This window comes from Panulirus ornatus, chromosome 10, assembly GCF_036320965.1.
Source record: "Panulirus ornatus isolate Po-2019 chromosome 10, ASM3632096v1, whole genome shotgun sequence".
NCBI lineage: Eukaryota > Metazoa > Arthropoda > Malacostraca > Decapoda > Palinuridae > Panulirus > Panulirus ornatus.
Genome location: NC_092233.1, coordinates 22,491,424 through 22,518,923, shown reverse-complemented (window position 1 = coordinate 22,518,923; position 27,500 = coordinate 22,491,424). Strand labels below are relative to the sequence as shown.

The following is a 27,500-nucleotide window of genomic DNA, read 5'->3' as shown; positions in this document are numbered from 1 at the left end:
CTATGCATAGAAAATTATCTGAGTGGAATAGCAAGGATGACACATGTTAGAAAAGCTTTTTCGGAATATGTTAGAGGTGGCGTGCCGCAAGGTTCGGTATTGGAACCATTGCTGTCCTCAATCTATGTACAGAACAAGTAAAAAAAAACTAGATTCATTACCTAAATTCGTTTGTGGTTGACGCTAAGGGACTTCGAAAATCTCCAAATTTGATCTGATACATGGTTGATGAAGTTCAGCCTGAAGAGGTACAAGGTAATTAATATGGAACACGGTTAAAGAAGTCCTCAGTATACATAATCTAGCAGCTTACAGCCTTCATAAATCTGTGTAAGAGAGGGACTTAAAGGTCGCTATTGTACGTAAACTATCGCTAGAGTGCCATGTCAGCTGAGTTGTTAAGGAGAGAAACTGTCTGCTGGCAAATAGTAAAACTGCATTGTAAGTACACAGATAAAAGAGAAATTCAACGAGCATTATCCAGCTTATATTAGAATTGAATTATAACGTGGCTCTCAAATTCGGTCACTTCGCGTACAGAAACTCCAACGAATCAGGTCACTGTATATATACCTGATCAAGAGGGCAATAATGATGGGATCTGGAGTGAGAGAGCCGAGTTAAACGGCGAAGTTAAAAGACATAAACTTGCTCACGTCTGGAAAAGGAGAGTAATGGGAAACTTTTCACAGACTTCAAGTTTCTAAACCAGTTTGTCGACAGCGAACAGTTCTTCGAGAGATGCAAAGATTGAGCAACTACAGACCGTAACAACAAATTCAAACGAGAGAACCTTGTTAGATAAGATGGAAATAAAGTCCTTTTATGGAATTAAGATTATAGATGAATGGAATTAGCTAAATGATGGTACTGTGGATCCAGATAGAGTAAAACGGTGTATGTATATGAAAGAACGTTAAGTGCAAAAGAAGTGGTAAAACACCCTCCCCGTCAAGTACTTACAGGTAATTACACATAAAGACCAACCATCTCCTGGCAAAATTTACAGTTCCTCTGAAGTTCATGAATAAGGAAATATTCGGCATGGCCTACGTAAGGCCAAAACAAGAATATGTTTCCCGGGTTTGGTCTCACGCACCTAAAAAAGCATAAAGAGCTACTGAAGAGGGTTCAGAGGAAGGCAACAAAGATGGTACCAAAGTTAAGAGATCCGAGTTGCACAGAGACGCAAGAGCACCAAAGGAGTCCATCATTTCCCGGCTCCTGCGTGGATTGCAGCCTCGAATCTGCAATTTGCAGAAACCCCATAAAGATGCTGGGACTTCATAAAATACGAATGATTAGATTCTTGAATTCATATATATATATATATATATATATATATATATATATATATATATATATATATATATATATATATATATACACACACACATGGACCTCCGTTGGATAGCGGTTAACGTTCCTGACCGTGACTCATTCACGGGCCGCCCACGGTCGAGTGCATAGGTTCGAATCCTGCGTGCGTTAGTTGGTCCAGAGTGATCCCTAGGAGTTGGTCGAAAAATGGGTATCTATCTCAGGCTAGGAGATATATATATATATATATATATATATATATATATATATATATATATATATATATATATATATATATATATATATATTGCATGCATGTTTGTACATATGTGATTGTAAATATGTATATACCTAATTATTGTATATATGCATATATTTAGAACTGTGTGTATATATATATATATATATATATATATATATATATATATATATATATATATATATATATATATATATATAAACTCTGCCTGCAATGGTGACACCGGAGCGAACACTTAACCCGAAAGGCATGTATCATCATAAGAGGACGAAAATGAGTACAGCACCGTCGGGGACGTTTTAGGCCTAGAGGAGACTACCTTACCCTCCCTCCGCGATAAGCGCAGCCTCAAAGGTACAGGAGCTCTCCATAGAATGGCTCTTGGGGTTGTACTATATATATATATATATATATATATATATATATATTTTTTTTTTTTTTTTTTTTTATACTTTGTCGCTGTCTCCCGCGTTTGCGAGGTAGCGCAAGGAAACAGACGAAAGAAATGGCCCCCCCCCCCCATACACATGTACATACACACGTCCACACACGCAAATATACATACCTACATATATATATATATATATATATATATATATATATATATATATATATATATATATATATATATATATATATATATATATATATATATATATACATATATATATATATATATATATATATATATATATATATATATATATATATATATATATATATACATACATACATATGTATGCCTGCAGAACCTTCACTTCCATACATAACATCTCCAGCGGGATACGAGCCACGTTTCCCGTGGCTAGAGGCGGGCGCGCTGCAACCAGGCCACGACAGGAGACAGGCCTATTCGACTAATCGAATACACCCGTTCGTCGAAGCCGGATGCCAAACAGGACGAGTGGGCATTCGATTAGTCGACTAGGCCAGTTTCCTCTCTTAGCCTATCGGGCTGTCGGTACTCCTCTTCCCTCTCACAATGAGGATGGCGGTTCGAGTCCCAATTTTGAAGGATATATATATATATATATATATATATATATATATATATATATATATATATATATATATATATATGGCTTTTCCTTATCAGTCATTGTGTGGTTGCCCATTAGCTGAGACATCTGAGGACGCAGGAGATATGAGGAGCACCCGAAATGCTGCAGTGGGGGGGAGGTAGCTATTTCGGCTACGCCTCACCCACGTTCACTTCTCACCCGTTCCTCCAGCTATATCTTGTGTCTGGAGCTCTACGTTCACCACGCCCAATAAAACGTGTGGTGAGAGGGTTGGTGGGAGGGAGTGAGGGCAATATGTGCAGGGGGCAGCGCGGTCCTGCTCCCATGTTGCCTGCCTCGTGTGTTTATCTTCTCCTTCGCGTCTCCCCCCCTTCGCTTTATTACCCCTGCGAGGGCCCTCCAGCCATTTGGCGATCCACACGCCCCCGGGGGCTCAAGCCCTCGGCTTCACCCTGGGGGATTATGGCTCTTGTTGTCAGGAGACAGAAGAGTCAATTTGAACCGCAGGCCCCGGGCGGGGATCGGGTATTGCAGCCCCTCAGGCATTGATTTATTGGCATTGCTGGCAAAATATGAAATCTACAGGAATCTGGCGAAGCGGGGAAGGAGACCCCTAAATCCCGTTTAGTTGTGCGTTATACCGTCGTGAGTCTCCCCTGGGGATGGGGGTGGAGGAGTAGGGAGGCTCTGGAGTCGGGGGTAAGTGGAGGAGATCTATGGAGATGTGGGGAAGCGAGGCTTTGGAACTTGTGGAAGTGGAGGAGACCAGTGGAGATGAGACGAAATCAGGCTGTGGAGCCTGGAGAAGTGGAGGAGAGGGACTTTTGAGCCTGGAGAATTGGAGGTGAGGGGAAGGGAGGCTGTGAAGTCTGGAGAAGTGGAGAAGAGGGAGATGGTGAGTAGAAGGAAGATTGTAGAGCCTTGAAGAAGCGGAGGAAACCATTGGAAGGCTCCAGAGTTTTAGAGGTGAAGGAGAGGAGGAGGAGGAGGGCTTTGGAACCTTGGAAATTGTAGGTGAAAAGGATGGATGTGGAGGAGCTTGAGGAAGTAGAGGAGAGGGTGGAGGGAGGCTGTGGAGCAGACCAGGAGACGTGGGAAGGGCGGCAGCAATGAGTTAAACGGGCGACGTACCACATGATTACGTGGAGGTGTAGGCAGGTGGTGGTCGCTGTCCGGTGGTTGGACACTGGGAATGTGATAGGTGGTAATTCCTACGTGGTGACAGTGGCAGTCTAGCTTGTAGATGGGGGTTAATCTTTGGTGCACACGGTGTAGATGTGGTAGATGGGAGGTACTACGTGGTTGATAGTGGGGTTAGGTGGTAAGAGTGCGATCACTGCCAGGGTCTGTGAGGTCACTATAGGGCATAGTGGTTTCCAAATTGTGGGTCACGCTTCCGTTAGCCAGGAGAGCTCCCACAGAAAATATATACAGAAGGAAGGGGAAGCAGAAGAGCTGTTAACGACGACAGCATAACAAGGACATTAACCTGCTCTCCCGACTTGTCTCCTCACATTCACTCTCATCACAAGCATTTGGCTCGATACCGTGTCATGGAACACGAATACAAACGAAGAGTCTTTCGCTAAGCATCATACAGTGTGCTACAACACATAGTACAACTGAAGACAACTAAAATTCATACAGCAACAGGCCAGTGGGTGCTGATGAGACTGTTTGTGAAAGTAGAAGAGAACAAAAACCCACGGATTTATGTGCCAGGAGTAGAAATGCATAGTTTTTTCAGAGAGAGACCTGTAATGACATCGACACACAGAAAACGGTAAAACCGAACGAAACAAGGCGTTGATGACGGCGTCAAGAAACAGGTTATGAGAATACTGAATATTCTATTATCATTTGGGGGAAACCGGTGGAGAAAATTTTGAGGGCGTTATTATCATCTGCGGAAATTATTTAGTGTGAAGGATGGAGAGAAGGAGGTAGAAGGGGGTGGGGGGGGGTGCTTACGAAAACATTGCTGGGTTGGGAAGGGGTGGGGGGTTGGGGGAGGGAGGAGTGGTTACTTTAATTATGGTAGTGGGCAGTGTCAGGCAAAAAGCTAAGGTAACCACCCTGACACTTTATGTGATAGTCATACACGTAGACAGTTCACCTCGTCTTCTTTTAGGTTCCGAACCCGCGGGTCAAATACTCTACATCGGTTTCATGCGACAGTGCATGATAGATGCTACTGTCAATACGAGTGTGCCTGGACGTAGGAAACACGTTATGGAGGAATGCTTTCAGAACAGAGATTATGTGTGCTAACTGTCGTTATACATCTGTGTGGATCTGCATGTACAGTGTGTATGTTCATGTGTATTCATGTTCTTGCAAACTCGTCATAACGTGTGTAGAATAGTACAGGAGAGAGACTGTCTTCTGGCAAATACTAGAATAGCATATAAACATTTGAATAAGGAAATGCTCAGCAAAACTCTCACATCCGGCATTACGCAGAGCTGCGATATGCCTCTCAATATTGGTCACACGACGAACTAATAGGAAAGGTCCAGAGGAGGGCAACAAAGTTGATACCTGCATTGAGAGAGAGCTAACTCAAGGGAAAGGCTATAGAATCCGTAAGTTTGCCGACCGTGAGAGAGAGAGAGAGAGAGAGAGAGAGAGAGAGAGAGAGAGAGAGAGAGAGAGAGAGAGAGAGAGAGAGAGTGAAGTGTGACCCCTTGACAACCTTTATGTTTGTAGACCAGCTTGATGATGTCGGCGGGGGAGAGTAGTTCTTCGGGAGATACGGGGAGAGAGAACATCCAAAGGCCGTAACGTGAAGCTAACGGAGAAACCTTAAGAAAAGATGTACGAAAGAAAAGGCACTTGTGGAGTGTGAGAAATGGGTGAATAGAATGACCCGGGTTATTAGACTGTAAATGTGGACGGTAAACAGAAGTTTAAGAAATTGTATGATAGAGAATGTTTTAAGAGATGGAGAACCGCGAGTGTAAAAGCATATCTCCGTATAGTACAAGTGGATAATTACACACTCACACACACACACACACACACACACACACACACACACACACACACACACACACACACACACACACACGTCTTCCCGAGCATGCACAGCTCGGGAACATTAAACACACCTTAAGCGACACCCACACACCACTCTCTCAGTTACCAGACACAACTTTGCAGTCACTCACAAACGTATACGCCGGATTGAACACGTAATCAGACAAACAAACAAACAAGCAAACTCTTTGGTTCTCCCAGCCTGCCAATCCTCATCCCACGGTTCTCCCCCCTCCCCCCTTCCCTCCAACAATACTTCCCTCCTCCCACTCCCCCCTTCCCTCCAACAATACTTCCCTCCTCCCACTCCCCCTCCCTCCAACAATACTTCCCTCCTCCCACTCCCCCTACATCCGTAACTACAATCACTGCGTATTATCCTCCCCAGATCAGAATACTGAGTCAGGCCAGTTCTTGCCTTACCTTTAATCCCAGTGCTCAGGTGTTGGAGGGTGAGGAGGTCTTGGAGTTGGACCTGTTATCGACGTCATTAAGGGAGCAGCCTCGGGATGATTGCAGGTGGTGGGGTGGGGAGCTCGGTCGGGTTCCCCCTCTAAAAATGGAGTGAATAGGTAATTGGACGATCTCTTTACTCAGGTGCCAGGCATCTGAGGCCGCGATACTAATAGCGTCAAGATGGAGAGCGAGAGAGAGAGAGAGAGAGAGAGAGAGAGAGAGAGAGAGAGAGAGAGAGAGAGAGAGAGAGAGAATGTGTGTGTGTGTGTGTGTGTGTGTGTGTGTGTGTGTGTGTGTGTGTGTCTGTACTTCTCTGTCTAGTAAGGAGGTGTTTCTAGTGTTGGGGTTACACTGCGTCCCTGGAGAGAGGAACAGACACATCCCGTCTTAAGAGAATGCTTCACGGCCCCACGATTCAGGCGACTACACGAGCGGACTGTTTGAGTAAACAGATGCTTAGTCCTGTTCGCCAGGAAGGCCTGTATTGCCGTGAGCACACGACGGTACGACACTTGGGTATGAGGGGGTGGGGCCCTGTTCACCGGGTCAGTTAGGGTCAGGTCAGAGGCTAGGCGGTCATGCTCGAGGATTGTGTCGTCGTGCTCAAGGTTCGTACCGTCGTTCTCAAGGGTCGTACCGTCGTGCTCAAGGGTCGTACCGTCGTGCTCAAGGTTCGTACCGTCGTTCTCAAGGGTCGTACCGTCGTGCTCAGGGGTCGTACCGTCGTGCTCAAGGGTCTTCAGATGTCCACCAGTCGGATGTTTCTCTCAAGTCTCTACATGACTTGAGAGAAAGGTTGAACTCCTCAATTCATTCGGTTCTGATCTGTAGTGAAACCTGTTGTGTCTATGACAGTTTGTAAGAGCTGAACGTCTGTTTTCTAATGTCCTTGATGTGGCGGTCTATTTTGAGTATGTCTTTGAGTTGACTGGGTTTTTCGATGGTGTCCTTGAGTCAGTGGTCTATTTGGAGTATGTCCTTGAGCTGTTGGTCAGCCTCGGGTATGTCCTTGAGTCTGGTGTATATTACGGCAGTGTTCGAGGGTTTGAGGTTTATTTAGAGTATGTCTGTGGGTTGGAAGTATGCTTCGCGTATTTCTGTGCATTTGAGGTACGCTTTGCGCATATCGCAAGGGCGGTGTTGTCCGACGGTAGGGTGCTGGTTCTTGAGCCAAAAGAGATTTTTTTCTATTTTCTAAAACTTCTCATAATTCGTTTGTATATGTGATTCCTATTGTGTGTTACAGGGTGTGTGTGTGTGTGTGTGTGTTGGGATGGGGGGGGGGGGTGTAGCTCAGGTGCCAGAACACTGTCTGTGTCGTCTTGTTTATTACAAAATAATTGTTGCCTTTGTACCCACCCTCCACCTTTTTCTGTCCCCCCCCCCCCCCCATCCCAACCCTATACCCTCTCCCACTCTCCTCCCTCTCCCTCCCCCGGCCAGATGGGTCACCTGCCATGTGTGTGTGTGTGTGTGTGTGTGTGTGTGTGTGTGTGTGTGTGTCCTTACCCTCACCTCATCATCAGACTCACACACCCATCACTCACTCCTCTCCATCAGTACACTAGGTAGACCGGTCATCGCTCTGTCGAATCTCCACGACACTTCCACCTCCACGAACGGTTATTATAGAGGCGGAAAACGTAGACCGAATTTGCGTCATCATTACGTAGTGAGATTGTTTGTCTACGTCACCTGAGGTAGTTAGAGCTGCCGACTTGGAGTGGCATGTTGACGTTTGTGTGTGTAGGTCGGTATTTGGGTATGAGTATGTTTTGCTATGTACACATGTACTTGCATGGATGTATGTGTATATTCACACACACACACACACACACACACACACACACACACATATATATATATATATATATATATATATATATATATATATATATATATATATATATATATATATATATATATATTTATATATATATATATATATATATATACGCATTCATGTATTTTAGTATACACTATCTAGCGTGTATATTTCTATTTTTTACCTTCTAGTATGTATTCATATGTATTGATATTTGTATAGAAGTTTGCAAGTACTGTGACCTTTGTTATGTATAGGGTTTGGGCTGGGGAGCCCCCAGCTCTGCAAATATTCCCCACAATAAGTCCACACGGCCTGGGACGAAAGGGGAGTTCTTGCTGCAGCTCTCAACAAGAGTTGCAGGTCCGTGTGGGTGCGAGTGACACGCACGTAAGTGGAGTGCACAAATGCACGAGGATGGAAGATGTAGATAGTTTTAGAAACGGAAAATCAAACATCTTAGGTTTATGTGTGAGGCAAAGCTTTGAGGTAGTGGGCCTGTTGAGTGGGGTGGAGTGGAGGATGTGAAATCAAGCCTACAAGATGATACAGGTGGTTATGCTAGAGGTGGTGTAGTGGTATTGCCAACGAAGGAGGATTGGTTTGCAGAGACGTTTCTCTGCAACTGCGTCAGTGCAAGGCTAGCAGCTGTGACGGTAGAGTGTGAGAGGTTTAAGAATAACTGTAATGGTTGACGATGGAGTAGAGGTTAAGGATGCCTTTTGGAGAAATATTGTAAGAGCAGTAGAGGATGTGGACCCAGGGAGGAAACTGTGTGTTGTGTGAGGTGAATGGATGGATGGATGGGAGACAGAGTGGAGGGGAGACGCAGGTGTTCCCGGGTTCACAAATGAGTGGCGAATGAATACGTGAATTCTGTGGACAGTAACACGAACCAATCTTGTAGGTCCTTAGTTCCATTTACAAAGATGTTCACACGTACGCATGGTATACGAAGGCAAGGTTAGACCACAGCCTCCTGATTGTTTATTATATGTTACATTTCCCGGGCTAGTGACAGCCACACTGCTATGGCTAGTAGTCTGTGTATACGTCTATTATGTGTGCTTGTGTGTGTACGTGTGTTTTGTGTGCGTTTATGTGCATCCCCAGTGCAGGAACTACCCGTAGCCAACACCTATCCTTCAGGGGGAGCACAATTTTATGTAATCTTTTGAATGTACAAAGGTATATAGAAACAATATCCGGTATGCTTGAGACCTGGACGTTGCCAGGTACTTTATTTTTCCTGAATTTTTAAGTGTATTTAAAGAAATATCTTCAAAAAGCTCGAACTGACTGTGCGTTAATGAGTTTGGCCCAGGCTGTCTCACAGCACTCCACTTGTGCCATGTCCCTCACACTGGGTATAGACACAGCCATGATAAAGGTAAAGTGAACAGGAATAACAATATTGTTAGAAATGAAAACTATAAAAACCTGACAATATTCCGGATTTCTGAAGTTTTCAGATTTTTGATGTCTAGATTTTTTTCTTATGTTATCATATGAAGAGCAGACATGTTCTGCCGCGTGACAACCGTTGATACTGCTTGCTTGTGCTACCTTGCTTGTGTGCATGACTGCCAGCTGCTTCTTTTTCTTTACGTAACTTGTTGGTATATCCACCCTTTGCCTGCTCACCTGCCAGCCTTGCCTTATTTCTTCCTTATTATTAAGCACATGTGACTACATCGACATGTGATGTATATTTCCTTTTTTTTTTTTTATTTCATGTTGGTACCAACGAACGTGATGGGTGGTTTACCATCACCCACTTCTCTCCCCAGTCTTGTTCCTCGCTTTCTCAAGAGGCTTTTAACCCGAGAGTCATATTTAACACGGCGGGTTTCTGTGACTATATTTTCCTGTCTGAGTTTCGACTACCGCTGCTACTGGTAACCACACATTGTTCCTCCTCTCTCTCCCCCACAGGGTGTGCTGGAATCGGACACGGGCTTCACCGGTGATATCTTTAAGCACGATGGCTTCGGTAAGTTGAATATGTTAGCTTGCGTGTGTGTGTGTGTGTGGGTATTGGTGGCTGGGTAGCCGGCCTTGACCCTCCCAGCAAACCTGCCTTCATTATCTCCCCAGAGGGTTTGTTGCTCACACTCATTAAGACACATAGGAAAGTTAATGTTTATGGATAGTATTCAGTGGACAGTAATGACTTCCTGTCCTTCGCCCGCCACTTGAGTATGAAGAATTGGCCTCCTCAGGACGAGGGCTTCAAGCCGTGAGCACCATGACGTGTTAATATACCCCCCCTCTCCCCCTCCCCCTTCGAGTGCTGTGACTAAAGTCATCGTACTCGAGGGTTAGGCTATCGTGCTGAAGGGGTCGAGTCTTCATACACAAAGGGGTTAATATGGGTATGTGTCTTTTTTTAACTTTATTAAGTTATGTTATACATTGAATATCTGTTTCTTTTTGTTTGAAGGTCATTTACAAGTGATCATCATTTGCCCAGTCAGTTAAGAGCTCCTTAACGTAGTTTTACCAAGATTGTACATTAAGATCCCCTCAAGTGGTTAGTAGTAAGGTAGCCCCAGAAAGGTGTGGCTTGGCTTGGCAAGACAAACCAAGCCAGGCCAAGCCTGTCTTCATATCTAGTTCACAAGTCACCACTGCCATTACCATCACACCTGTACATTGCCTGGGGAACCACAAACGATGATTAAACTGAATTAGGTCCCTTTTCCGACATCAGTCACTTGATCTGTTTTCTAAATTTCAACATATCAATCTGCTGTCCTCCAGCCCGTGCACGATGCGACCCATGTTGACTGCCGTGGCTGAGTGGTCACCTGGCGCCACTGGACAGGTGTGATTGACGCCCCTGGGTTGTCATTGGCTTGTGATTGCTCGACCCCCATCAAGGGTTTTTTTTTTCTTTTTTTTTATACTCTGGCTTGGTCATCACACCACCCTCTAGAATAACCACTATTTGGGGTCTCCATTCAGGCAGCCCATCATTGTCTAGGTTAAGAAATGATAGTCTTAGGAAAGCCATTTGTTGATAACTGCTTCATACTGTAACTCAAGAGATGCTAAGTTTAAGGAAAGACGGTAGTGATGAGTGTACTGAGATGTTGCTGTGCATCTCATTGCACTCAGCGTCCCGCCTGTGTGTTGCTGAGTTTCCCGACCTCTCGCCTCACTCCCTCACTAGTGTTGCCTGTAGCACACCTGGCTGGACCCCTCATCATGCATCCTCCTTTATGTATTTCCCTCCCATACTTTTTTTTTTTTTCTCCCCGGCTCTTTGCATGGCATCTTAACTCCTCTTTTATAATCTTCGAGAGGTACTTCCCAAGTGACTCGGGTCGCTGTAATTATTTGTACATTCCTCTTGCAGTGTATGATAATCTTTAAATTGACCCGGAGTGGTCTGGCCTCAGAGCGCAGTGTGTGTTCGTGTGGTTGAAGGGGTGTTTAATGCCATTTTCCTTAAGATATTTCCCTTTTTTTTTTTCTCGTGTACAGTATCCTCACCAGTCAAGAAGGCATTGTATATGGTGTGGAGGTCTGCCACCTCTGCATTGCTCTCACGTGCATACGCCATTCTCTTAAAACCGCACACAGCTGCTCGCGCACATGATTATAGTTTAACTACAGTCGCACTGCTGCTTTTTGTTCTGTGTGCAGATTATTTGCCTGTCTTGTTATGTACCGATAATTTAACCCCTGTTGTGCTTTAGAGTCTTCCAAGATTTGTTGTGAGTCGGGAAGCCCCCCCCCCCCCCCCATGCCACCCACACGGTAACACACCTACAAATATTACTGCACACAACACAAGCACAACACCAGACAGTCTGACAATACGAGCCATCACTATTAAATGTCTGAGCCACGGGATGGTTTCTTAGCCATCATGTGATTTTTGTATGAGCCATTACCAGTAAACGTTTGAGTCATCGATAGTAGAGTTCAGCCATTATCAGTAATGAAGTTGAGAGCGACCACCAATAGAATTTTAAGACGTTATGAGATAAAAAATGCCACCCTTGACAAGGAAAACACTAAGTCACGACCAGGATAAGATTTGACCATTCGTTTTCTTTTTGCACCTGTTCGTCCATTACTTGCTTCATAAAGGTATCGCTAGGAGCAGCCGATTGAGCCTTCCAGAGGAAAAAGATCCTCCCTTGGCGCCATCCTCAGTCCCTTCCCTTGGGGAGTAATAACACCGGAGGGGAGGATTTCCAGCCTCCCATCTCCCGCCCAATCTCGATCGCGTTCTACGACAAGTAAGGAGATACGTGGGTTAACATTCTCTCCCCCCCCCCAGTCCCCAGGGAGAGAACAGAAAATTTTTGACATACCTCACGTAAAAATATAAGCCACCAACCCAGGGGAAAAAAAAAAAAGAAAGAATAAACGTTCAGCCATCACCAGCTGCCAAGCTGTAGTCTCATATCACGCGGGGTATGGCTGTTAGACAGACCAGCCGCGGAACATGATTGTTGCGGCTGGTATGTCCTGCAACCCCCCTCCCCCCTTCTGTTGCCACTCGCGGATCTCTCGTATATCCCAAAACTCACAAACACTCATGTATATCCTCCCCCCCCCCTAAAAAAAAAAAGCAATGTCCCATACTTCCTGCCTGCCACATCCTTTAGTTAATGTTATTATTATAATTAGCGTTCGTAGTTTGGTTATTATATTACCGTGAAGCGGTCAGTGCGCGATTAATGATCAAAATTATAAACATTAAAGAGCGTAGTGTGTGTGTGTGTGTGTGTGTGTGTGTGTGTGTGTGTGTGTGTGTGTTGCCCCCACGTGGTCCTGATTGTCAGAGGAAAATCTCATAACCCACTACACGAACCAGCCCTTTGATCCTCCCAGTCTTTATCAAAATATTAAACTAAAATATGGACCTAGATTTTTATTTGAAAAAGATGCGTGGTGATATTTTTGACGTAGATGTCTGTTGTATTCGTGTGTGTGTGTGTGTGTGTGTGTGTGTGTGTGTGTATATATATATATATATATATATATATATATATATATATATATATATAGAGAGAGAGAGAGAGAGAGAGAGAGAGAGAGAGAGAGAGAGAGAGAGAGAGGTGTCGTAGCCGAGCACCTTCTGCAAGAGGTTAGATTGCGAGTTAAAAGTCACCTTTGGCAAGGCTGTATCACTTGGAGTGCAGTCTCGTGAAAGAGCTTATCGCTTCAAAGGAGCTTAAACCTCCCTGGTACTGAAAGTAGTGCAGGAGTCTATAGAAAGGTCCTAGGTAACACCAGGACTCACATATTCGTCTTGGGTAATCATGTATGTATATATATATATATATATATATATATATATATATATATATATATATATATATATATATATGTATATATGATTCATGTGAGAAACTGCAGAAGCTGGTGACTGAGTTTGGTAAAGTGTGTGAAAGAAGAAAGTTAAGAGTAAATGTGAATAAGAGCAAGGTAATTAGGTACAGTAGGTTTGAGGGTCAAGTCAATTGGGAGGTAAGTTTGAATGGATAAAAACTGGAGGAAGTAAAGTGTTTTAAATATCTGGGAGTGGATCTGGCAGCGGATGGAACCATGGAAGCGGAAGTGGATCATAGGGTGGGGGAGGGGGCGAAAATCCTGGGAGCCTTGAAGAATGTGTGGAAGTCGAGAACATTATCTCGGAAAGCAAAAATGGCTATGTTTGAAGGAATAGTGGTTCCAACAATGTTGTATGGTTGCGAGGCGTGGGCTATTGATAGAGTTGTGCGCAGGAGGATGGATGTGCTGGAAATGAGATGTTTGAGGACAATGTGTGGTGTGAGGTGGTTTGATCGAGTAAGTAACGTAAGGGTAAGAGAGATGTGTGGAAATAAAAAGAGCTTGGTTGAGAGAGCAGAAGAGGGTGTTTTGAAATGGTTTGGGCACATGGAGAGAATGAGTGAGGAAAGATTGACCAAGAGGATATATGTGTCGGAGGTGGAGGGAACGAGGAGAAGAGGGAGACCAAATTGGAGGTGGAAAGATGGAGTGAAAAAGATTTTGTGTGATCGGGGCCTGAACATGCAGGAGGGTGAAAGGAGGGCAAGGAATAGAGTGAATTGGATCGATGTGGTATACCGGGGTTGACGTGCTGTCAGTGGATTGAATCAGGGCATGTGAAGCGCCTGGGGTAAACCATGGAAAGCTGTGTAGGTATGTATATTTGCGTGTGTGGACGTATGTATATACATGTGTATGGGGGTGGGTTGGGCCATTTCTTTCGTCTGTTTCCTTGCGCTACCTCGCAGACGCGGGAGACAGCGACAAAAAATATATATATATATATATATATATATATATATATATATATATATATATATATATATATATATATATATATATATATGTTAATTACAGTTATTAGCATTCTTGGTGTTACTCGAATTCTTTCCTTAGGCTGCGCTTCTTCCATTAGCGGGGAAATATGGACTCCTTTGGAGCGATTTATTTCTTTTTTATCGAGTCTTGTCACTCGCGATGTAACCTCATGCAGGCAGGGTCCGGTAACATGTTTCTGTCGCTCGTGTGGTTGGAATATTTCTGAAGAAACTCCGATTACTGTAGACTTTACGTAGCGGAGTACCATTATACACACACACACACACACACACACACACACACACACACACATATATATATATATATATATATATATATATATATATATATATATATATATATATATATATATATATATATATATATATATATAATGGGACTCCCCCCCCTCGCCCAGTCTCCTCAACACCTTGAAATAGTATATCACGTTATTCAGAGTGTGGTATCTGGACACGCAGATTTTTTTTTATCTATTTGTTATTTTTCTCTTTTATTTATTATTTTTCCTTCACGGGTCGTGGAGGTTCCGTCCCGTTATCTCCCCCTTGTTAATAGAGTCTGGGCCTCAGGTTACCAAAGGCCGCCACTTTGTCCGTGGCCCAGTCGATTGAACATAAAAAAAAAACTTCAAATTGCCCCTCTCACATACCCCATCTGGTTCCGTTGGCGTCCGGGCCACATCGGTCGTTCCAGAATCAATCGATCACCCACCACACCGCTCAGGCATGGCGGATTTCGTGGAGGTTTGGTTTTAGGGACGAAGATCTTCTGCCGGTCGACGAACAACAGTGATAACTTCTGGCTAGCTAGGGGTGTGATCTTTGTTTAGGGGGGGGAGGGGGCCTGGGCTAGGGAGGAGGAGAGGGGGGAGAGTTAGGGGGGGGGGTCTAGGTGGTGGTGGTGGTGGGTTATAGTTAAATTTACATATATTACCATGTTAAAAGGTCGCCATGGCTGAAAACACGGAGCTAACATCCCGGAAGACAAAAGGAATGGAAAACGGTGCTGGTTGTCGCCCATTTTCACTCTGTCTCTCAGGGGGCTACCTACCCCCCCCCCCTCCTCCCCTTCCCCCCCCCCCTACCCTCGCACGGCCTTAACGTCGGTCAGGAAATTGTTCATTTTCCCTGGAGCGACCTGGTCGTCGACGCCAGAGCCTCGCTAGGCTGCAGCTGGCTTCACTGGGGAGACGCTGGGGAGACTAACCTAGTGTGTGGGTCGGGGTGTTCATCTCTATGGTTGGGGAGATAGACTTGATAAGGTAGGGAAGAGCAGTTCACTGGGTGGGGGTGTTATTATCTCCCTGGTTGGGAAGGTAGATTTGATAGTGTGGCGAGACGAAGTCGCAATTTGAGGTTGTTAATCTCCCTAGTTGGGAAGATAGATTCGATAAGATGGGGGAGACGAGTTGACTAGGTGGAGGTGTCAGTCGTCCTAGCTGGTAAGATAAGCTTGATAAGTACAGGTGTTAATCGTCCTAGCTGGTAAGATAAGCTTGATAAGGTGGGAAATCAACTCAGTAGGTAGCATTGGCGTAGCCAGGAGGGGGCATCTTCCCTTCACTATTGATTCCCCTTGCTTAATGACAAAATGCTGATGCTATGTGTAAATATAAGAGAACAATATATATATATATATATATATATATATATATATATATATATATATATATATATATATATATATATATATATACACTTTATTCGTATATATATATATATATATATATATATATATATATATATATATATATATATATATATATATATATATATATAATGTAAACTTTATCACTCAACCCTAGGAATCGAGCCCCGGTGCATCTGTGTGGCAATCAAGTAGTTTCTTAGTATGTATTTTTATGGGAACCGTAATATGCCCCTCGTTCGTTCCTTTTTTTTTTGCCGCCATGTCCCTTCCCCCGCCCCCCAAAGAAACAAAAATCTGGCTACCCCCATGTTAGGTAGGATGTTAATTTCACTCATTTGGAATATTTTGGTACAGCGGGGAGATCGGCTCGGTAAATGGGTAGGCCGAGTTATTGACTGTGTAGTGCTGCTAGTCATGTGGGGAAAGGAATTCGTCCTGTGAGAACAGATGGCTAGTTAAGGGGAGTACAGCTCGAAAGCTGAGGACGACTGCGTCTCGGTGAATATGTAGCGCAAGTGGCTATGTGTTGCAACCAACTCATTAGGGGTGGCAAAAAGTCATTGTTTTGCGGAGACAAGTTCATTTTCTTCGCCCCGGCTGCTCCACCCCTCCCATATCTCCCCAGGAGTCTCCCACGATTGCCATCTTCCTCCTCCACATCTCACCTAGGCTGTCCCTCCCACTCTTCCGGTTTTTCCCAGGCCCTCTCTCCCCGTGTCTCTCCATTCGGCCCATCCTCCCGAGGCTGTAACAGGTCTCTCTCTCCGCTCCGCCCATCTTCTCTACCGGCTCATCAACACGCCGTCTCCTGTGTTTGCAACATCTCTCCCTCGTGGTCTGGGGATGGTGGGGCGTCGTTAGGTAAAGTGTGACATAAGGGTTGACCCCGGGAGCCGGGTATTATGATCACCAGACTCGTCTGCCGCCGCCCCAGGGGCTGGACGGGCCAGTTTGGTACCCCTCGCCCTCAGGAGGACTTCGGCAGCCTCATCGGCCTTCGAGATCCTCAAGTAAACAGAACGTTTTATCTTCGTGCCTGGGGTCACTTCGCCATTCAGAGGGGTAGGTCAGGGGTGGGGTCGGGGGGTGATGCTGGTGTCAGGGGAAGGAGTGTGGGGCTGGTGTAAGGGACCGGGGGGGGGGGGGGGTGAAGAAGGGCGTAAAGGACATGGGTGTCAGTGACGCCTTCTGACTCAAGTTCTGGTGAACACCACTCGTGTCAGCCACACATGTGGTGGTGGTGATCTCGGATGCTGGACACTAAGAGGGGTTAGTTGGCCGCCACGCCACCGTGCTGGCTGGCCTTGTGCCCGGCTGGCTGCCCCACTCGGTGTCTAGTTTTCTAAGTGGGTGCTGCTGCTGGTGCTGCTGCTGTGACTAACGTCATCAGTGCCGCCTCCTCGCCTGATCTCCTGGCTTTCCCCCTCCCTCCCTCCCTCCCTCACCAACACACCATCTGCCTAGGCACTGCGTCCTTTTCCCCCCACCCCCCCTAGCCGCTCGGGTCACCTCTCCCCCTCCCCTATACAAAGCCGCTCGGGCACTAATACTCCCCCACCCTACATCCCAGCTGTTCTAGCACAGCTGGTTCGCTCTCCCCATATTTCCTTGGCTTTCCTAACTCCTCTCCCCTCCCCAACCCTCTATAAAACTCTCCCGTCCCCCTACCCCGACTCAACTGCTCCGGCTACCGGGATCAGCCCTTCCCCTCCCCCCTTCACAGAACACCCCTGTCTTCTCCCTCCCTCCCCACCGCTTCCCGCCGCCATCGCTCGAACGTAAGTACGACCTCTTCCCCTTCTCCGCCCGGGCACAGCTGGATCGCTCAGCTCCCCTGCCCGGGCGTTGCTCCCCCTCTAGCGCCCCTTCCCCATCCCCCCTTCTCCCTCAGTTCGAGCGGCCCGCGCGTACGTACACTGTGTTGACTCGCCTCGGGACGGATTAGTGTGCGTACAGCGCTGTCCGTACTGTTTCCCACGGGCTGTGTTGACCTGTAGTGGGCACCCAGGGAGGTGCCGGGTTGGTCTGTACCATCATCCCATCCCCTCGCTTCCTAGCCAGGCTCATACGCCCTTGCTGACACCGCCCACCCCCACACCACAGCTACCACACCCCACCCACCACACCCACACCACACCCTAACCACACCGCACCCTACCCACTTCACAGCCTAACTCACATCACACCCCGCGCCACCTACACATTGACCCGCCCATACCACAGCGGCGCCACTTTCCACCCACACTACACCCCAGTCGCACCACACACCAACCACACCGCACGTCAGCCACTCCACCCTCCAACCACACCACGCGTCAGCCACTCCACACTCCATCCAATACCACACCTCACCTACACCACAGCCACGTCACCCATATCAAACCTAACACACCCGGGTCACTATACACCCACAGCAGACCACAAGCCTCCCATACCACCCCACGTCATTCGACACAGCGGAACCAACACAATATATCATCACATAACCTCGTGTTGCCTCATTACCCTCTTCAGTAAGCCACCACACCATCCAGGTCCACGCTACCCATCTCAACCACAGTGCCACCCGCACCCCACCCCCACACACGCACTCTCCGCTTCGTCAACCCTCCCTACCCCCCCCTTCCCACACTGTCCTCACTTCCCCTTCCCCTCCCCTCTCCCCAAGCTTCTCCCCCGCTCCCAATACCGCCCCACTGGACCCCCGCATTACTGGAGTGGCTGACATTTTTGGGATTTTAATTAAAGTGCTTAGTTTTGGAAACAAATTATCTGCATGGGTGGGTGCGGCCCCTCGGCTGGCTGGCCCGGACCACTGCCAGGAATGCCGTTCTGCGCTCCCCAACATTTTTTTTGTAGCGGATTCTTTGGTCGAGTTTTGATTAAATGGTTTCTTGGGGGTAATTAAGACGTTAACTTTTCAACCTGGATGTAATTGGGGTCAAGTTTTACGGGGCGTGTGAGGGAGGCGCCGCCGCCGCCGCCGCCGTGCTGGACCTGCTGCTCTCCTGCAGTGGCCAACGGGTCACCCGGTATGGGTGTTGGTACTGATACTGCAGTAGCCACACACCCGGCTCACCCCGCGGCCGCTTCCATACACAAACACTACCACTACCATCACCACCACCCCATCATCATCACCATCACCACTAACATCACCACTATTACTACTGCCATCACCGTCCTGCTGGAACTGTTACCGCCACCACCAACCACTGCCACCACTTAATTACCATTACCACTAGTGCCACCACTAGAACCACCGATACTTCCACCATAACTACCTACCATCCTTGCACCACTACGGGCGCTACGACCATTGCTGGCCAGCGTCCAGTCCTGCTCACATAAACATTCACATTCTTCTTTACAGTCATTATGGGCAGGGAACACCTTACGCAGCCCTACACCCTATCTTACCTCGCTATACCCCACTCACAGCAGTACACCTCACCTCACTGTAACCACTCACAGCACCACACTCCACTTACCTCACTATACCTCACTTACATTCATACCAACCACACTACGCCTCACTCACTACACTACACCCCTCTCACTACATGCCTCCCACCTCTGCACCCCTCACCACTTCATCCAACTCGTTACACTCTTTACGCTACATCCCACTCTTTTTTCTACACCCCATTCACTTCTCTACACCCCCTTGACCTCTATACACCCGCTCACTTCTCTGCACCCCACTAGCCACACTACATCACCCTCACCTCACTGCACCCCACTCACCTGATACACCCCTCTCTTTACACTACAACCCCAATAGCTACACTACACCCCTTCACCTTACTGCACCCTAGTTACCACAATATATCCCACTCGCCTCACTACACACCCGCTCACCGCACTAAACCCCGTACGCTACACTACACCCTACTCACCACACACTACATTCTACTCGTCTCCACACCTCACTTGCCTGACTACCCCCTTTGCCTGACTACACCCCAATCGTCTAACTACACTCCACTTATCTAACTCCATCTTGCTGTCCTTTACTTAACGCTCTACACCCCACTTACACGCTGTATACCCAAGTCAGACGCTCAATCCCTCCCATGCACACTCACCCCACTTTTCTACTCCCCACCACTACACTTCATACACCTCCCTAAGTTACCGTACGTCACCCCCTCTCCCCATACACCCCTAGAAATCACCAAACTGCGCCCCCACTTCCCATACACCCCATCAAATTACCAAACTATACCCCACTCCCATACACTTTTTTGAGTCATCAAGTGTACTCGCACTCCTTAGACACTACAACCGACCCCCACACTATCTATGTCTCTCAAACTATGCTTCTCCCTTACACTGTGCCACACTCCGCACAGTGTATGACATACCTCACTACCCCAGCACGACTGTACCTCACCACCACCACCACCACCGCCATCGCACTATACTCCACACTGTACCCCATCATCACCACCACCACCACTTCCTCTACCCTAGTACCACTACACTGTACCCTGCCATCACCATTATTACATTTTACTCCATCACCACCATACTCTACCCCCTTCATCCCCGCACTGTACCCTACTAACACCATACTCTACCCCATCACCGCATTATACCCACCACCACCACACTGAACCTCATCAACCCCACTATTGTACCCCACCTATGCCACACTGTACCCTGTTACCACCACCACCACTGAGCTATACCTTACCCCCACCAGACAATACCCCACCACCACCGCCAAACCAGTATACCCGATCACCCACCATCACCACCACACTGTACCCCACCATCACCACCACACTGTACCCCACTACCACCGCCACAATGTGCCTCACCACCATCGCCACAATGTACCCCACCATTACCACCACATTGTACCCTACCAACACCACCATCACCACTACACTGTACCCCACCACCAACACCACCACCGCCACAATGTAACCCACCATCACCACACTGTCCCCAACCACCACCACCACCACCACCACACTGTACCCCACTACCACCGCCATAATGTACCCCACCATGAACACACTGTACCCCACCACCACCATCATACTGTACCCCACCACCACCATCATACTGTACCCCACCACCACCACACTGTGCCCAACCATCACCACCACACTGTACCCCACCACCAGCATCATACTGTACCCCACCACCACCACACTGTGCCCCACCACATCCAGAGTGTTTCTTATCGCCACTAACAAACTTTACCCCATCGCTACCTCCAAATTGTATCCCATCGCCACCGCCACACTACACCCCGCCTCCCTGCTACACCCCGCCGCCATCACGCTGCACCCCACCACCACTACACCCCCACCAACGGTACTATTACATCCCACCACCACACTGCACAATACCGCCACGCTACACCCCTGCTGCCATGCTACGCCCCGCCGCTGCGCTACACCGCACTGCCACACTCGGTTTGACTCGCTACTCCCACTGCACATGTCATTACCCCCCCCCCCTTACACCCACTGTAAACCCCCTCCCCATTAAATGCCCTCCACTAGAGACCCCTTTTCCGCACCCCGCCCCATATGGAGAGCCCTTCCTGCCCCGGCCTGACGACCCATGTTGCAGGCAAGATGGGCGAGCACATGATGAAGGAGAACCTGCTTGGTCCTGCTATGCCCAGCGACGTGTTCTGCTCCGTCCCCGGCCGCCTCTCCCTCCTCTCCTCCAACTCCAAGTACAAGGTGACCGTGTCGGAGCTCCAGCGACGGCTCTCCCCTCCAGAGTGCCTCAACGCCTCCATCATGGGCGGCATCTTGCGGAGGTAAGCCGCCCGCTATCCCTCCTGCACCGCCCACCGCGGGCGGGAGAGGCGGCGTCCACCACAGTCACCGGCGCCCCACACCGTCACTCACCACGCCACCGCCGCCGCGTCACCACGCCACGTCCACTACCATCCCCATGCCCATGACTCTCCCTTAGACGTACATGATCCCCATTGAATAAAGAAAAGGTTCCTTCAGCGTCTGCGATACTTCTCTAGCGACAAGTTTTAAGCTTGAAACGCTTCGTGAAGAAGGAAGAAAGAACCACCTTTTTTTTTTTACCTTGCACGCGTCGGTATCATCCTGAGGGGTGGGCAAGCAACCCTCGTCGCCTGAAGAACCCCACATACCACACGTCGTGATGGAGGCCGTTCAAATAGGGAAAGATAAGAGGATGTCCTGTTGGATAACGCGGCCCAGCACTATAGTCTCTTTCTCCTGGTAAAATACCGTGAGCCTACGTTCGTCTTGAGAAAGCGGGCACCAGATCCTGCTTGTCGGTAACTGGTGGAGGGTTAAAACATGCACGCCACGCTGTCTCTCCCCAGGTGTCTGGCTTCCTGTGTCCTTTCTTCCTCTTCTTCCTCCTCCTTTTCGTCTTCCTGTTGCTCCTCACGGGATAGACTCCTCCTCTCTGTCCTTGTCCTCCCGTCTCCTGCATGAATGAGGCCGACAGATGAACGGATTAGTTGACACTGGTTGTGGCGTTGGCCTAGATGGACAGTAGATTAGTAGACATTTGAGTAGAAGTTGATGTTCGTATCGCCCGAGTGTGTAGTTAGCGGCATCCTTATTCCCTGAAGGCTTGAACCAGGCGCCTGTAAAGCCATTTCACACTTAACTGATAGGTCATTGTTAAATTCCTCTTTTGGCCGGTGATTGGACGTTATTGAGCCAGTCAGCGGCCGCTGCCGGACTTCTGTAGGTATTTGCATAGAAATAAGCTGTTGGTCCATAAAGCTGTAATTTATGCATAAGTGAAAGGGAGACTTCAGCAAGAATCCGAGTCTGTTAAGCCGGTAATGAAGTCCTGTTGGATCTTCTCTCGAAAGTCCACGACGGTGACATGGTCAGTGGCTTCATTACTGGCTGCGTCTCCTCTCGCGGAGAGGAACATGAAGTTCATTCTGTTAAACGTTAGTTGTAGATGTGTCAGCAGCTTGCTTGCCAGAAGCAGTCTGGACCTGCAGCAGGTACCAAGGGAAGCCTTTGGGGAAGGTAGCACTACCACCGTTCCTCAGACCCTTTACACGTCCTACTTTATTGTTCGAGTCATTAACATCATTCCCTAATTGTTTTGTTTCCTCCTCACTTCCTTTCTAGTCGGACCAAAGGTTTCTCGAGGCTCTGAAGTATCTTCTTTTCCTTCCCAGATCTTCTTTCTTATTTAAACACTTTCACTACTTGTCAGCCATCTACCTCCGTCCAAACTTATCAGTATATCTTACCTAAGCTTTGTTCCCAACCATCTTTTTTTTTCCTGTTTTTTCAAACTGCCTCTTTACAGTTATTCCTTCCCAATCTTTTCCTCCTATTTTCATCAGCCAGACCTTTTCTTTTCACTTCCCCACTCCTCGATATCCCTCACCGTCTCCATCATCTGTATAAATTATCTCCTCTTTAAACCTATCATCGTCTCCGTTCTGCCACCATCGTCCTTCTCAGACTCTTCCGTGTTTTTCTCAACTTTCTTCATTTCCTCCACCGTCTCCTCTCGTGCCCATTCTTTCTCTAGTTCCCCTCTTACGTCTTCATCCAACTTCCGCCTCTTCCTCGCTACTACCTATATCATATTCATCTCAAGATCACATTGTGTCCTCTTAGTACCTTCATACATCCTCACTTACATTCATCCTTCCCCAAGCACCTTATCCTCTTCCAATCGTCACGACCCTGGTATGTTAAGAGCAACAGTCACCTGTCCAGCTAATCGATTTTCTTAGTATAAACAGAGATCCTCAGCACCACACTGACGGGTAGATGTAGTTCGCCTGTGAAGCTTATTCCCTTCCCTCAGTCTCCTGCTCCTGAATGACACCACCCCTCGACTCTCATACCTTCACCCCCATCTTATCTCGTCCCCCTACTCGAGTTTCAGGCTCTTGTAGATCCTTCTCTTAAATTTCCCTTCTCAGTCCACCTCTGACGTGTCCTCTCTTTAACTTTCCTCTCTATTTTTCCTCTCACACCAGTCCCCTCTCCTCAGGCATTCCTACCCTCTTCCTCGTTGTCCCATCCCTTGTCTGTAATACTTATCCTGCTATTATGTATTTCCCCTTTTTTCATGTATGCACCCCTTCCCTTCCTCCCCCTCCCCCTACTTCCCTACCCTAATGCCCCTCCTGTGGCCGATGAGTGGCCACAGAGGGCGTGAGGGCCCGGGTGGCGTGGCCTGGCGTTGAGAGAGAGAGTGGTGTATTGCAGGGCTCAAGAGCGAGAAGAGCATGGGCGTGTCAGGGATGCTCTCCGGTAATGACGTGTTCTGCTCCGTCCCCGGCCGCCTCTCCCTCCTCTCCTCCACTTCCAAGTACAAGGTGACGGTGGCGGAGGTCCAGCGCCGCCTCTCCCCGCCCGAGTGCCTCAATGCCTCTCTCTTAGGAGGCGTCCTTCGCAGGTAAGTCTCCCGCCTCTTTCGTCTTGTTTCTTATATATCCCTTGAAGGACTACAGATAAAATGCATATCGTCGGGAATGGCCCTCGCCAGCTGACATCAGCGTGGCACTCCTTTCTTCTTCGACTCCCGCAGAGCCTACAGGCGGAGGGTAAGTACCCGATATATGTGTGATTGCTTGCATGAGGATTGATGTATTTGCCAACAATGGTCTACATTTTTTAGTTTGAATGGAAATATCTTTCATCGTCGGTAGTCTTATGCTGTTGGATGGTTCGCTTGAGATTTCACTGTCTTTAAAACTGTGTGTTTGTTTATCGATGGTTCCTTATATTTCTCTAAGTGACATCGATTGTAAACTCGAGATGAAAAGTATTGCATCTGTGGCAAGAACTCTTGCATGAGAACTAATGCCATTACGAATGATGTCACTTGCAAGTTTCCAAGAAGTCTGACAACACAAATCATCTGACACTCACGTGCGCGCATGTCCTCCATAGGGACACGACTCAGACTTCCAGGGTCCACACACCCAGGGATACGACCCACACACAATCCCAGGGTCCACTTACCCGGGAACACGACCTACTGACACTCCCACCGTCCATACACCTGGGGACACGGCCCGCACACACCCTCACCGTCCACACACCCGGGGGCACGACCCACACACCCTCACCGTTCACACACCTGGGGACACGACCCACACACCTTACCGTCCACACACCCGTGGACACTACCCACATACACACCCTCACGGTCCACACACCTGGGCACACGACACCCACTCTCCCTCACCGTCCATACACCTGGGGACACGACCCCGCACACACCCGGGACACGACCCACACACCCTCACCGTCCCCACACCCGTGGACACGACCCACAAACACACCCTCACCGTCCACACACCTGGGCACACGACACCCACTCTCCCTCACCGTCAGTACACCTGGGGACACGACCCGCACACACCCTCACCGTCCACACATCCGGGGACACGACCCACACACACCCTCAGCGTCTACACATCTGGGGACACGACCCACACACATCCTTACCGTCCACACACCCACAACCCATACACACTCCCAGGGTCCACACACACCTTGGAGGACATGGTGGTAATTTACTCTGGCCAAGCCATGAGGACACGCGGTCATTTGCGACTAATATTTACTCAAGTTCTTCACTTTGACATTTCTTTTTCGTAATTGCTGTTCTTGTGATGTCTACTCCGACCACCTAGACATTGAACTGTCGCGTGAATACTGTGTTTCTGTGTGCGAGTGACGTGACGCCGTCCGTGCCGTCATCAGAGCCATCGCCTGAGACAGTCAGCATCACTTAACGTTTCCCAGCGAGACGCTCTGGTCCCGGACTCCCCGGGACAGGTGCTAATCCGCGAGGGACCATAAACACTCCACCTGTCGCTTCCGTTGTCTTGGGGGCCCCCGCCGCCGCTTGGGAGTTCCCGCCATTTTTTTTTTCCACAGGGAAGAGAGAGAGACGGTCAGGGCAAATGATAATGTCTCGCCTCCGCCAAGATCTCTTCTCGCGGCGATTTGTAGGTTACTCGTCCCCACCGGAAATTCGGCCTCCCTGCCGCAAATTGCGCGAAACGCCAATTGGCCCCGCGACCCGACAGTGTTGTCATCTCACCATAATTAAAGCTTGACTTCATACATCCTTTTTTTTTTTTTTTTTTCATCCTTGCATCTCACTTCGGCAGAAGCAGATTATTACGAACTAACAAATGAGAACCGACGATCAGAATTCGATTCTAAATAAAGGATCGTGTTAGACAGCCGCGGAGAGTAGTTTCAAACTCTCTTGGAATCGCTATCGACGAATAGCGTTGGACACACTGTGTAAGTAATCCCTGGGCCGTGTGATAACAGAGGAGCCGATGGGACGGACCACACCGTCCCCCGCAACAGCCCTTAACCTGGGCCAGATTTAGGCGCTAATGACAAACGATATAAGGGCGATCAGGGTGTTAGATGACCGCCGTCTGGGATGAACCCCCCCCTCCCCCTAAAACCTGTTGGTCCCGGGAGGTGATCGCTGTGGCAAGAAGTTGTAAACAAAACAGCGAGGAGACGACAGCTCCCCGAGCCGATGGCGCGGACCTATGGCGCTGCTGGTCCTTCACAGCGTCCTTTGACGCTTGTCAAAATTCTTCCTGTTGGGATTGGTTGATCGGAGAAAGCGTATATATGGGGCTGTAGTTTGCCGTATAGACCCTCTTCTCCACGCGTCCCCTACACCCCTCCCTCCACACACACAAACACGCTCTCATACACAGTTCTGTCATACACCCCTTTTCCCATGCGACACACATGGCCTCTCCTCTCCCTCTCCCACAGGTGTGCCGTGGGCGGGATGAGCCTGGCGGAGGATTCAGAGAAGTATAGCGTGTGACAGGGGTTCTGAGATGCCAATTACCCACCTTGGGAGAAAATGCCAGTAATCACACCCAGGTCCAGTCTTGTGTCTCAAGCGATCCATCACCCGTACCAACACACACACACACACACACACACACACACACACACACACACACACACACACACACACACACAGCTACCACTACCCTCACTGTCACCATCTCCTGTGTAACTATGACACACCGATCACCATCGCCAGTGTCACAGTCATGCACGTCACCATTGCTAGTGTCATAAATACACACCTGTCACTATAGCCAGTGTCAGTAACACACACCTGCCACTATCGTCGTCGCAGCTGTAACTCTTTCGTTACAAGAATTACAATCAAGAACCACAGCAGCTTGAGTCAGAGGCGGTCCCTCCAGTCGCACTTTGTCTCCTCGACCATGCGTATTAAAACTGCCATCTCAGTCTAACTACCTCATCAGTCTTCAGCTGAACCATCGTTGCACAGATAACAGCTCCAGTCTCTAGCCGGAGTATTGACCCTTACTTAGATCTTAAGTGAACTTAGTCTTGATTTACACCTTTAAAGTAAGTAACTTTATGGGTCATTTGTGATTGACGTGGTCGGGATTTCTTCCAACCCTCCTCCTCCTCCTCCTCCCCCCCCGCCCTCACCACTTCCCCCAACACTCTCGTCATCTCCCCTCCCTGGTGGTGGTGGTGTAAGCGCTCGCGTCATATGGTAACGCGAGCTTCTTTTTTAGAAGGTAGTAATA

At 48.1% G+C, this 27,500-nt stretch overlaps 1 protein-coding gene across 3 annotated transcripts in view; it reads left to right on the top strand.

Moving 5' to 3' along the window:
- LOC139750827 (transcription factor AP-2-epsilon-like) overlaps positions 1–27,500 on the top strand; it is a 313,622-nt gene that overhangs the window by 193,699 nt on the left and 92,423 nt on the right. For 2 of the 3 annotated variants that reach the window (XM_071665597.1, XM_071665598.1), the window contains exons 6-7: positions 9,857–9,914; positions 21,518–21,713. In XM_071665597.1, the coding sequence (XP_071521698.1) occupies positions 9,857–9,914; positions 21,518–21,713 (254 nt within the window). Of the gene's footprint in view, positions 1–9,856; positions 9,915–21,517; positions 21,714–24,138; positions 24,329–27,500 lie in introns of all 3 variants that reach the window. The other variant, XM_071665599.1, reaches the window with a different exon arrangement.